Source organism: Chiloscyllium plagiosum, chromosome 12, assembly GCF_004010195.1.
Source record: "Chiloscyllium plagiosum isolate BGI_BamShark_2017 chromosome 12, ASM401019v2, whole genome shotgun sequence".
In the NCBI taxonomy this organism is placed as follows: domain Eukaryota; kingdom Metazoa; phylum Chordata; class Chondrichthyes; order Orectolobiformes; family Hemiscylliidae; genus Chiloscyllium; species Chiloscyllium plagiosum.
This window is the reverse complement of record NC_057721.1, coordinates 43,313,636-43,326,992: the sequence shown is the minus strand read 5'-3', so window position 1 is coordinate 43,326,992 and position 13,357 is coordinate 43,313,636. Positions and strand designations below refer to the sequence as shown.

The following is a 13,357-nucleotide window of genomic DNA, read 5'->3' as shown; positions in this document are numbered from 1 at the left end:
CCGGGTGCTCCGGTTTCCTCCCACAATCCAAAAATGTGCAGGTTAGGTGAATTGGCCATGCTAAATTGCCCATAATGTTAGGTGAAGGGGTAAATGTAGGAGAATGGGTCTGGGTGGGTTACGCTTTGGCGGGTCGGTGTGGACTTGTTGGGCCAAAGGGCCTGTTTCCACACTGTAAGTAATCTAATCTAAACTCTATATACAATGATTATTTACACAATTTCTATTTTGGCATCATCAACTTCTGTGTTATTTCAGTGTCCTCACTATGTATTCCTCTGAAGCTGATAATAAGTATTTGGAAGTTCCCAAATTATGATTCTGCCTTTGAAGGAGAACCACTTGCAGAGAGGATTTACACCACCAGCTAATAAAAACAAAGCGCTGAAGAAACTCAGCAGGTCTTCCAGCAACTGTAGTGAAAGAAACAAAGTTAACTTTGAGAGTCTGACAGGACTCTTCATTGTGATATTCCTACATTCTTCAGAGTCAGATTGCACTCGCAAAAAATGTCATATCAGACTTAGAAGGTTAACTTTGTCCCTCCTTCCACAAATCCATAAACCTGTTGAATTTCTTCAATGCTTTCAACTTTTATTTCAGATCTCCAGATCATGATATTTTAATACATGTTAATCGGATGTCAAAAATAGGAAAAGAGTTAATAATAGGTTTCTTAGAAAAAAACAATACAAATTTGATAGAAGCAATATAATTTAATGAAAGAGTCAAAATATCCTTCAAATTCTCCATGACCTGTCAGTCAACTGAGTCTTTCTCATATATTTCCACTAATTCCACTTTTCCTATCATGTCAGTACTTGTAGATTATGAGGCATAATCCATTTTTGCCATATTGAAAATTCTGATGCTATTTGTTATTGCCCAGGTGTGCAACATGCATTAGTCCTTTCAAAGTCCACATTGATTCCACTGTACCATTTACTCTAGCATTAAACCCGCATGGTTTAATGCTATAGTAAACACACTAACATGGCAGTTTCTACTCTACACCCATTTTAGCCCAGTATTATTGCTATTTCCTTCTATCTCTATAGCATATACCTGGCAGATGAAATTCATTGCAGAGAAATGTGAGGTAATGCATTTTCGTAGAAAAAACTTGGGAGATACAATCCAGGGTCAATGGTGCAGCTTAGAGTAGAGGAGTATAGGGACCTCGAGGTTCATGTGTATAAATCTTTCAAAAAAGGCCAGACAAGTTGAAACAGCTGTTAACAAGGCTTGTAACATCCTTGGGTAAGTGTCGAAGACCAGTGGGCCACATGGTGGCTCACACTGTAGGGATTCTATGAAATTCAAAATGAGAAACAAATGATTCAGAGGAGATCTGATAAAGAATTTTTTCACCTAGAGGGTAGCAGATAAATGAACATGCTGCCTGAGAGAGTGGTGGAAGCAGATACTCTTGCAACTTTAAGAAGCATTTAGATGAGCATTTAAAATATCAGGAAATAGTAAACTATCAAACAATTGCAGGTAAATGGGATTAGTATAGTTTGGTGTTTGTTGGTCATCATCGATACGTTGGGCCGAAGAGCCTGTTTCTATGCTGTATAACTTTATGAATCGATAAATAAAGGGACAGTGTATTAAAAAAACAAGGGTGTTATGTTTGTCAACGAGTTAGTTTGACAACGTAAGTTGATAATTAAGAAGCAGTGGATGTAGTTCATTTAGATTTTCAAAAGTATTCAGCAAAGTATCACAAAAAAGGTTTTGCATAAGGTTAGGATGCATGGAGTTGGGGATAATATATTAGCATGTATAGCTCATAGGATGAAAGACAAAAAACTGGGTAGAAATAAACAAATCGTTTTCAAGTTGGCAAGCTGTTCTAATAGGGTGAAATAAGCCTCAGCTTTGAGGCCTCAATTATCATCTTATAACCTATTTGCCTGAGTTTGATGAAGTGAATGTGTAATGTATCCAAGCTTATATGCAGCATAAAAGTTAGGTGGGAACATTGGGCGTCAGAAGGAAAGAATCTGCTTAATTGAGAAGATAAGACAATTGCAAATTGAGTACAATGTAGGGAAATATAATGTTACTTAATCCGGCAGGAAAGATACAAATGATGTATATTGTTTAAATGCAGAATTAACCATTAACTGTTGGTTTCACAGGGATTTAGATACCTTTGTACACAAGTTAGAACACAGATACAGAAAGCAATTATGAAGGAAAATGGTATTTGAGCCTTTATTGAAAGGAAGTTGGAATACAAGAGTAAGGATGTCTTACTGCAATTGCACAGGGTCTTGGTGCAACCAAATCTGCAATATTATTTCCAGTTTTAATCTTCATACCGAATGAAGGATATACTTGCTGTAGAAGCAGAACAGTGAAGGTTTGCTTAATGGTTTCCTGGCTTAACAGAGTAGTTTCATTTAAAGAGATGTACTACAATTAGCCAATATTCTCTAGAGTTTAGAAGAATGGGAGGTGTTTTCAAAGAACACAATATTCTAAGAGGGTATAACAGGGTAAAAGATGAAAGGCTGATTTCCCTTGCTACAGATTCGAGAAATAGGAGGAACAGTCTCAGGATAAACTGACAGCCATTTCAGACCAAGAGGAGAACTTCTTCACTCAAAGGGGTATGATTGCTGGAATTTCTACTAAAGATACTCAGTCCTTAAAGAAATTGAAATCTTCAATTAATTGATCTCCTTAGAGTCCAGACATCTAAGGCTTGGGATAGAATCTGAAACCTATGAAGATTTGCTACAATCTTACTAAATGCAGAAGAGATTTAAGGGGCAAAAAATTTACTTCTCTCCCATTTCTTTTGAATCTATTTTATATGTATTCACAAATGAGGGAAAATCTTCACTGCTGCAGTGCACCAAAATGGATGGTCAGCTGACATATTCTTGATGGTATTCCCTAATTAAACAGAAAGTTTTCATGCTCTTAGTTCATACTGAATTACCTTCATATCAATAAATTGATAAATAAAGATACTGTTCTTTTAATATCCATACCTGTTAAGTAAACTTTCTTCCTTCCAAATCGATCAGAAAGTTGTCCAAAAATGATTACACCAACCAAGACACCAAAGAAATATACTGAACTGGCCAAAAAAATTTTGTATGAAGCATCTCCAATGAGGAACCACTGTCAAAATACAGCAAAGATGTCAATGAGGAACAGGTCAAACTGTAATCTAGTCATTCCAAATCTTATTGAACAGATAAAAGATTCTCAGGAGGCTCAAAAGAGCAAATGCTAAAAAGCACTCTCTTGTGGGAATCTAGAACTGATACAGTTTAAAAATAAAGGATTTCTGGCATGTAGAGAACTTTTTTTTCCCTCTCAGAGGGTCATTAGTATTTGGAATTCTCTTCCCAGATAGCAGTGGAGACTGAGGCATTAAATCTAGTCAAGACTTATTTGGACAACGTTTTACTCGACAAAGGAGTCAAAAATTATGGGTATGAGTGCAGTAAAATGAAATCATAGTAAGAATCAGATCAGTGGTGATCTCACTGAATGGCTAACTGTGTAGGATCAAGCGGTTGAAAGACTAGTTTTTCTGCTTTTATTCATTCTGATCTTATAACCAAAATAATTCTAGTTCCTGATCTTTGACATTATTTCATGAATAGAGAACTCTAATTTTGTTCCAGACTTTGTGTAATAGCTCATTTCTATACAACTAAATATTTTCACACACCCTGAAGGTTTCATTATAGATTTACTGACTTAACAAATTTCAAATGAGGTAATCATTTTTTAAAAGTCTTACCTACCTCTCTGATAACAGATGAGGAACCAGTATCAAAATGCACATGCCTTTGAATCTCAGACTTGTTCACCATATGAAGCCAGTGCTTAAATGCCTCATTCTGATTGATTGAAATGTTATCGTGGCTTGAAGCTGGTGAAATGTTTCCAAAGTCCCAGTGATAAGGTACCCTTGCTCCAGCTATAGTCATGAAGACTGCCTGGGCTGCAACAAAAACCTAATTAAAGAAAGGAGTCATTGCACAATGAATGAGTACATCCAGTGTCAGTACTAATGAATAATATACTTTACTGCTATGAGTCTATCACTTAAACAAGAGGTCAGTGAAAGCATTATTCCGGTTTTCTGAAGATTTACCTTTACTCAAAATCATAATCCCTCACTTCAGAGAAGTCAGTTTGTTTAGCCTTCAATTAAATGATTCATGTGATCAATTATTTGCATCAATACCAAAAATTACTGACCACGAACTTAGCAATCCATAAAGACCATTGTAATTAAGGTAAGATGCATGAAAAAAAAATCTGCAAATAATGCAAAATTTACCCCTGATTTACTCAGATTTTCCTGTAACCTTAATGTGTGGTCTTTCCTGCTCCAACAGTGAATTTGTCCTAATCAAACTATAAAATACACAATCAGGATTAGGAGTAGTCTATCCCACTACTCAAGGAGGTCATGTGCAATTGAATTATAACCTCAAATCTAAATACCCTCTTACCCCAATAACTTTTGAACTTTTGCTTAACAAGAATCTATCTGCCTCTATCTTCAAAGCATGCAAGAACCTTGCTTCCAACATCTTTTCAGAGAGTTACAAAGACTCACTCCTCTCAGAATTTTTTGCCTAAACTTTGTTTTAAAGGATTAACCACTGACGTTTTTTTAAAAAAAGACTGCTAATTGTAGATTTTCCCTTAAAAGTCTTAATATCAAACTAGCTGTCTACACCTACCTGGTCTGAGTCTCTCAGGATCCTGCATGTTTCAATCAAGGTGCCTCTTATTCTTAAAAGTTCCCAACAGCTAAGAGGCCTAGCCTGTCCAAACTTTCCTCATTAGACAACCCACCCATTCCAGGTGTTAGTTTAGACAGCCTTCTCTAGCATGCCTCCAACGTGTTTACATCCTTCCTTAAATACAATGACTACTGATGTACACAATACTCCAGATATTACTTCCTCTGTGGACATGACAGTAGTGCATTATCATTCCTCATGATTTTCAACTTCCAAGCAGCCTTAAATGTGGTTAACCATATTTATTTCCAATCCCTCTCTTCTGTTGTGCAGTTTTAATAGGGTGCCCTTTACCTATTTCCATTCTTCCCACCCAATCATAGCCAGAAAGTTTCCAGCAATATTTTCTCTTTGTCTATGCACCACCTCTTCAAGGACCCATCTTTGTTCCCCTCCTATAACTCATTTATATGCTTTCTATAATTCATTTACATGCTTCCTCTTGGCAAAATATCCACATTCATGATATTAGATTCAACATGTATTTTGACAACATTCTTGATACCATTCTTATCCAGCACTAGATGAATTGCAAATTTTCTTGATTAATTATTAGAATTACCTTAACTGTTACCTTCTATTTTTAAACAATATGTTCTGACACACTTCTGAACCAAGCAGGACATGAACCCAGGTGTTCTGGTCTAAAGCTAACATTTCACAACTACCTGAATCAAAATATCCAAATTCTATACAAATAATTAAGTTGTGCAATTTGCCTCCTTTAGAAATTTGTTTATGACCCTTGTCCTTGGATCGATGACAACTATCTCATTAAAATTACACATTAATCGAAGGCCTACAAAAAGATGGGAAGGCATCCTACAAAACATTTTTAAAAAGTTTACATTTCCCAATAATCCCTTCTGTTAGTTTGGTATAATTTTCATTAAAAACATCCATCACTTTTAGCAGGATTTTCACCCTTTGACAAGGAGGGTGCGCAAACTGTCAAAATCAGTCAGATTATGTAACTTGAAGATAATTTGATTTTGTTTCCCTTCTCTGATATCAATCATCCAATTTCCACTAATACTTGTCTAACACTGATAAGAACCATCAGGGTTTATTACAAGTTATAATAATATCTTAGCTTGGCAAACTGAAGATTGACAGACTTTCCAAAATTAATAGTCTCATCATACTTTAATTCAAGTTTAATTGCATATTTTTCATCAAAAAATACAGACAACATTTGTACTTATTCATTGGCTCACTCCAGCTGTGTGATATTGAAGTACAACTTCTTTTTGTAAACTCAATATACAGCAATCACCAAACACAAAGCTAACATTTTTATATTTCTTAACTTTGTGTCTATTCCCCACTACGTAACAATTCAAGATAACAAATTTAACAAAACTGTTTCACATACAGTTAGAATTCAAGCCCAATATAGCACTACACTGTTAAAGTGAGTCAGTTCACAAACACATTTGCCAGAGGACTAAAATTCCTGTGATTAATATACAATGTTTCATAACTCACTGCCTTAGAACTGTCTGCAGGATGGGCCATTAGGAGGTGCCCAGACACTCCACCTTAACACTTTGAGCAGTTAACTTTGTCATCATATTTCAAGTCCTGGATAATATGAACATTAACTGATACTTTGGATTAATGTTATTCCAATTCTGTTTTCTGTTGTAAAAGCCAGATCTGCAAAACTGTTTTCAGTTTAATTCTGTCTTTATTTAATTCCTCCATTTTACAGATACCTTCAATGATATCTTGAACAAATAAAATCTCGCAATCAATCCTCTATTCATTGTGACACCAATGATGGTTCCATTTGTTCACTGGAAGACTATTAGAATTTTATTCAAGAAAAGAGACATCTGACCCAGCCTGGTTTCCTTCTTCGAGGACCAAATAGCAATTAGAATCAGAAACTTGTCAATTTGGAACAGGTTAGCATAATCCAACATTTTAAAATATAAATACTGATTCAAGTTTCCCCAAATTGAATATTTTCAATCTGTAATGAGAGTTGTTAAAGTCCATGACGTATTGCTTCATACAATGACCAACCATTCTCCAAACTCTATCAAGGTCTGAGCAGAACTCAAAGGATTTAGCAGATCATTCTTCTTATAAATGTCATTCAAAAAGGTTCAAACCTTCTTGTGTCTCCAAGACCTTGACTGTTCACCCTATCCATACCCCTCATTATTTTATAAACCTCTATAAAGTCTCCCCTCAGCCTCCGATGCTCCAGGGAAAATAGCCCCAGCCTTTTCAGCCTCTCCCTATAGTTCAAACCCTCCAACCCTGGCAGCGTCCTTGTAAATCTTTTCTGAACCCTTTCAAGTTTCACAACAATTTCCCTTTAGCAGGGACACTGAAAACTAAACATGGTATTCCAAGAGTTGCCTAACCAATATCCTATACAGCTGCAATGTTACCTCCCAACTCCTATACTCAATGCACTGACCAATAAAGGCAAGCACATCAAACGCCTTTTTCACTACCTCAAAGTCTCTTTGTTTGACAACACTCCCCAAGTCCTTACCATTAAGTGTATAAATCCTGCCCAGTTTTGCCCTATCAAGATGGAGCACCTCACATTTATCTAGATTAAACTCCATCTGCCACTCCTCAGCTCATTGGGCCCATCTGTTCAAGGTCCTGTTATATGCTGAGGTAACCTTTTTCGCTGTCCACAAGTTCTCCAATTTTAGTGTCATCTGCAAACTTACTAACCAAACCTGCTATATTCACATCCAAGTCATTTATAGAAAATGACAAAAAGCAGTGGATGCAGCACCGATCCTTACGGCACACCATTGGTCACAGGCCTCCAGTCTGAAATGCAACTCTCTCTCCTACTAGCCTCTCTCTCCTACAATTAAGCCAATTTTGTATCATAATGGCTAGTTTTCCCTGTACTCCATGTGATATAATCTTGTTATCCAGTCTACAATGCAGAACCTTGCTATACACCTTACTGAAGTCCATATAGACAACGTCCACCACTGTGCCTTCATCAATCCCCTTTGTCATTTCTTCAAAAACACTATCAAGTTAGTCAGACATGGTTTCTCACACACAAAATCATGTTGACTATCCTTAATCAGTTCTTGCCTTTCCAAATACATGTAAATCCTGTACCTCAGGATCCCCTTCAACAATGTGCTCACCACTGATGTCAGGCTTATTGGTCTTTAGTTCCCTGATTTTTCCTTAAATAATAACATGTTAGCCAACGTCCAGTCATCCAGTGCCTCACTTGTGACAATCAATGAGAAAAATATCTCAACAATCAACTTCCTAGCTTCCCACAAAGTTCTAGAGTACATCTGCTCTGGTCCCAGAGGTTTATCCACCTTTATGCATTTTAAGACATCCAGTACCATCTCCCCTGTAATATGGACTCTTCAAGATGCTGTTATTTATTTTGCCACATTCTCTAGCTTCCTTATCCTTCTCTCAACACTGCAAAATATTATATTTAAAGCCACAGAATCTCCTGTCTATTCCCCTAACCAAAGAATTCCCCCCTCAGTACTACCTTTTGATGCTTTTTCCTCCCATCTTGTACAACTAACCTCTTGTAGTGCCACATGTTTGGTCCTTGTTGCACTGCTCCAAGCATACTTTGCCCAAACCAAGACTTCAGGGGAGCTACACAGCTTACCTGTTTCACTCAAACCATCTGATGATTACTATTTCCTATCTGCTTGCTTATGTGGGGGAGGCGATAGCCTAGAGGCATTATTGCTAGACTGTTAATCCAGATACCCAGGCAATGTTGTGGGGACCCAAGTTCAAATCCCACCTTTGCAGATGGTGAAATCTGAATTTAATAAAAATCTGGAATTAAGAGTCTTGGTGTCCATGTACACAGATCTCTGAAAGTTGCCAACCAGGTAAATAGTGCGGTGAAGAAGGCATATGGCATACTGGCTTTTATTGGTAGAGGAATTGAGTTCCGGAGTCCTGAGGTCATGTTGCAGTTGTATAAGACTCTGGTGCGGCCGCATCTGGAGTATTGTGTGCAGTTTTGGTCGCCATACGACAGGCAGGATGTGGAGGCACTGGAACGGGTGCAGAGGAGGTTTACCAGGATGTTGCCTGATATGGAAGGAAGATCGTATGAGGAAAGACTGAGACACTTGGGGCTGTTTTCATTAGAGAAAAGAAGGTGTGACTTGATTGAGGTGTACAAGATGATGGTGGGCTTGGATCGGCGCAACATCGAGGGCCAAAGGGCCTGTACTGCGCTGTATTTTTCTATTTCTATTTCTATAATATTAGAATCAAGGTACTGGCTAAGATAGAGGATTGGCAGAAGGTAGAGAGTGGGGATAAAGGAGTCTTCTTCATAATAGCAGCCAGTGACTATCTGGATGAAGGAAATGAGGGCATTGTTGCTAAGGTTGCAAATGATGCAAAGATAGTTGGAGGGATAGGAAGTGTCAAGGAAGTGGGAAGGCTGCAGAAGGAGGGCTAGACAGGCTAGGAGAGCGGTCAAAGAAGTGGCATGGAATGCAATGTGGCAAAGTGTGAAGTTAATGACTTTGATAGCTAGGAAAAGCATATGCTATTTTCTAAATGGGGAAAGGTTTCAGAAACCTGAAGCACAAAAGGACTTCGGAGTAGTGATTCAGGATTCCCTTAACATTGTTATGCATGTTCGGTTCACAGTTAAGAAGGCAAATGCAATGACAGAATTCATTTCAAGAGAACTAGAATACAACAGCAGAATGTACTACTGAGGCTGTATGTGGCTCACGTCTGACCACATTTGGATTACTGTGAGCAGTTTTGAGCCCTGTATCAAAGGAATGATGTGCTGGCATTGGAATGGGTGCAAAAAAAAAAGGTTTGCAAGAATGATCCCAGGGATGAAGGGAATGTCATATAGCGTGTGGTTGAGGACTCTGAGGCTGTACTCAATGGTGTTTAGAAGGATGAGGGGAAATCTCATTGAAACTTACAGAATTCTGAGAGGTTTGGATTGAGTGGACATGGAAGAGATGTTTCCATTTCGGAGAAACTAGGACCCTATTTATGTGTTGGCCTAGTTATGCGTTGGTGACTGTCTGCAGGCCTTCTTGTTCCTCCATCTCTCATTAAGCTCCTACCATGATTATCATAAAGAGATAGGTGAGTGTGCTACGTTAAGATTAGATTAGATTACTTACAGTGTGGAAACAGGCCCTTCGGCCCAACAAGTCCACACCGACCCGGCAAAGCGTAACCCACCCAGACCCAATCCCCTACATTTACCCATTCACTTAACACTACGGGCAATTTAGCATGGCCAATTTGCCTAACCTGCACATTTTTTGGATTGTGGGAGGAAACCCACACAGACACAGGGAGAACGTGCAAACTCCACACAGTCAGTCGCCTGAGGCGGGAATTGAACCCGGGTCTCTGGCGCTGTGAGGCAACAGTGCTAACCACTGTGCCACCGTGCCGCCCGTTAACTAGTTGACACAAAGGTCAAGAAGGTTTTTACGTTTCCTCTACTGTCAGTTGCTAGACTGGATCTGTGGCAATGTCTTTAAGACTAGCCATGTGTGAGTAGTGTACGTCTGAGCACTTCTTGGCAATGGACTTTGAAATCCCTTATCCAGTAGAAGCACAGTAAGTGTAAGCAGCAGGACATTTTGTGACCAATGTCTGACCTTGTACCGTGAGACTTCATGGGTTCTGGAATCACTGTTCAAATTTTAAAGGCACCTTCAGCTTGTGTACAAGTGTGCCACCACTTCTAGTGGGACAGGACATATTCAAGAATGGTGATGATGGGTATGGGTACGATTGTCTGAGTATAACTGTGGGACAGTTTTGCACAGTCCCCAGATGTTACTCTAGATTGGATTAGATTCTCTACTGTGAGAATGCAGGCCATTTGGTCCAACAAGTCCACACCCACCCTCCAAAGAATAATCCACCCAGACCCATTCCCCTACATTTACCCTTGACTAATGCACCTAACACTGGGCAATTTAGCATGGCCAATTCACCTAACCTACACATCTTTGGATTGTGGGAGGAAATCAGAGCACCCAGAGGAAACCCACACAGACACAGGGAGAATGTGCAAATTCCACACAGTCGCCCAAGGCAGGAATTGAACGCAGGTCCCTGGTGCTGTGAGACAGCAGTGTTAACCACTGAACCACTGTGCCAGGCGGTCTGTCCAAGTTTCATTCCTTTTTTGAGGAGGCTTGCAAACACATCAAAGAGTCTGAATTTACACACAGGAGGGTGTGTGTGATGCACACACAGATTTCAGACTTCCATTAGTGAATCCGATAGGTTTTAGTTTTCTACCGTGGTGGGATTTGAACCCCTTCCTGCTACACTGGAAGCTGCTGAATAAGATTAGAGCCCACAATATTAAGGGCAAGATACTGACTAAAATAGTGGATCAGCTGATTAGCAGAAGGCGAAGAGTGGGGATAAAAGAGTCTTCAAGACAGCAACCAGTGACTATCTGGACAAAGGAACTGAAGGCACTGTTGCAAAGGTTTACTAGTTCAGTCACTATCCCATAACCTCACGAGCATGTAAGTTATTTTAATTAACCTGCTCAGTGATGTCATTACACCTCTGGAGCAGGTGGGTCTTGAACCCAGGTCTCCAGGTCCAGATGCAGCGACTCCACCAGGAGCGTCTCCAGGTCCAGATGCAGCGACTCCACCAGGAGCACTTTTATTGATGTCTATGTAACTTAATTTCCCTCAGGTGATTTGAATTTTTCAGACAGACATGGACTTCAATGAGGAACTGTCCATTTCTAAGACTTAAACCAGATATCAGAATTCTAAATATGAAACGATAAAATTTCCCCTACAAAGGTTTTGATGAGCAGCAGAACTTCAACTATAAATCCTCGTTTGATACAATGTTGGACTTCGTTAAAAAGAAGCTAATACCAGTAAATTAAATTTGCCTCATTTAGCGATCAAAAACATGTTACAAAGCTACCTACGGTTGGATCATTTCTCTTTGTTTATCGAAAAGGACAATTCAAGCTTAAAAGTTCGAATAAACTCATTTTTCCCCTTTGCTGAGTCACATTTACTGCGTCCTGACAAAGTTCCTTCTGGCACATCTGTCGGGCAGAGTTCAGCTCCTTTCTCACCTGCAGCAAGTTCAATAAGACGATGAGGTATACTTGGTATCTGCCGACCCCGCCCATCGATTTGTAAGCCTCGTCCACCCCCATCACACTGACCCGCTGCCCAGATGTGGGCCGCTGCACTCAGCTTGGCTCGGGCCGGCCCGGGCGGACTTTCGAGTGGCTCAGTCCCGGAACCAAGGGAGGGGAAAGAGGCTGCGCTCATCACCATGGGAACGGAAACCTGCCTGACCGCCTGCCTACCTACCAGCCACGCGGCCGCCCCCAAACTTCAGTTAAGCTGGCGGAGCGCAGGCGCATTTGTGCCCCACCCCACCCGGGCCACACTGGCCACCGCCCTTGATAGCTGCGCATGCGGTCTGCTTGGCTGCCAATCTGTTATTACGGCATGGGCGTCTGTGTGGAGCGTGGGAAATTATTCAGAACTTCGCACAACTCGTTCTGTGCACACGTTCCACCTTCAAGTGTCACGAGGTGCTTCAGATGATGTGTTTGCTGAAAAATATGCACTCACAGAGACTTGCCCTGAAACTTTAGAGGGTTTGGCGTTCAACTTGGCAAGCGTCGTCGCACATTTTCCCACAGTTTAGATCAGAGTGGAACCGTCGATTTTCCTGCTCCTCGGATGCTGCCTGACCTGCTGTGCTTTTCCAGCACCACTCTGATCTAAACTCTGGTTTCCAGCATCTGCAGTCCTCACTTTTGCCATATTTTCCCACAGTGGAGCTATTGAGACCAGAAATTTCACCGTGAATCTTCACTGTGCATCCTCATTAGCCAAATCCAATTTCGTCACACAGAGAATGGTATGCCTATGGAATTCGCTACCACAGAAAGCAGCCGAGGCCAGCACAATTGTGTGATTCAAAGCAATTAGATATAACATGTGGGGCTAACGGGATCAAAGGATATGAAGGGAGAGTGGAAACAGGCCATTGAGATTGATGATCAGCTATGATCGTAATGAATGGAGGACTGAGCTTGAAAGGTTGAGTGGCCTACTCTCACTCCAGTTCTGCTGTGTTTTCTTTGTTAAATGGCAACCATAGTAAAGGCTGCTATGATGACTATAAATTGAGCCTGCATTTGACTTAACCTGCCTCCATTCACATCCTCATTTCCATGACCACTAATTAACAACAATTATATCTCCATAATCAATTAAAGGATTGGTTCATCAGTTCTGGAACTCACTTCATTTTCTTATGGCTTTGCTATCTGCAGCACAACTTTATTGGCATATTTGTACTGAGAATTCACATTGTATTTCTACCCACATAGGCTCAGTCCTTTCAAGTAATAGGCAAAATAAGTATGCAACCAAAATAATCATCCTATTTGTTGTGGTTCTGTTCACCAAGCTGGGAATTTGTGTTGCAGACGTTTCGTCCCCTGTCTAGGTGACATCCTCAGGGCTTGGGAGCCTCCTGTGAAGCGCTTCTGTGTTGTTTCCTCTGGCATTTATAGT

The 13,357-nt window shown here is 40.0% G+C and overlaps 1 protein-coding gene across 3 annotated transcripts in view; it reads right to left on the bottom strand.

Moving 5' to 3' along the window:
• LOC122555175 (solute carrier family 22 member 15-like) overlaps positions 1-12,153 on the bottom strand; it is an 80,426-nt gene extending 68,273 nt beyond the window's left edge. For all 3 annotated transcript variants that reach the window (XM_043700907.1, XM_043700908.1, XM_043700909.1), the window contains exons 1-3: positions 11,893-12,153; positions 3,777-3,989; positions 3,009-3,141 (exon numbers count right to left, since the gene is read on the bottom strand). In XM_043700907.1, the coding sequence (XP_043556842.1) occupies positions 3,009-3,141; positions 3,777-3,989; positions 11,893-11,976 (430 nt within the window). In that variant the 5' untranslated portion in view covers positions 11,977-12,153. The remainder of the gene's footprint in view (positions 1-3,008; positions 3,142-3,776; positions 3,990-11,892) is intronic.
• Positions 12,154-13,357: the final 1,204 nt, after the last annotated feature.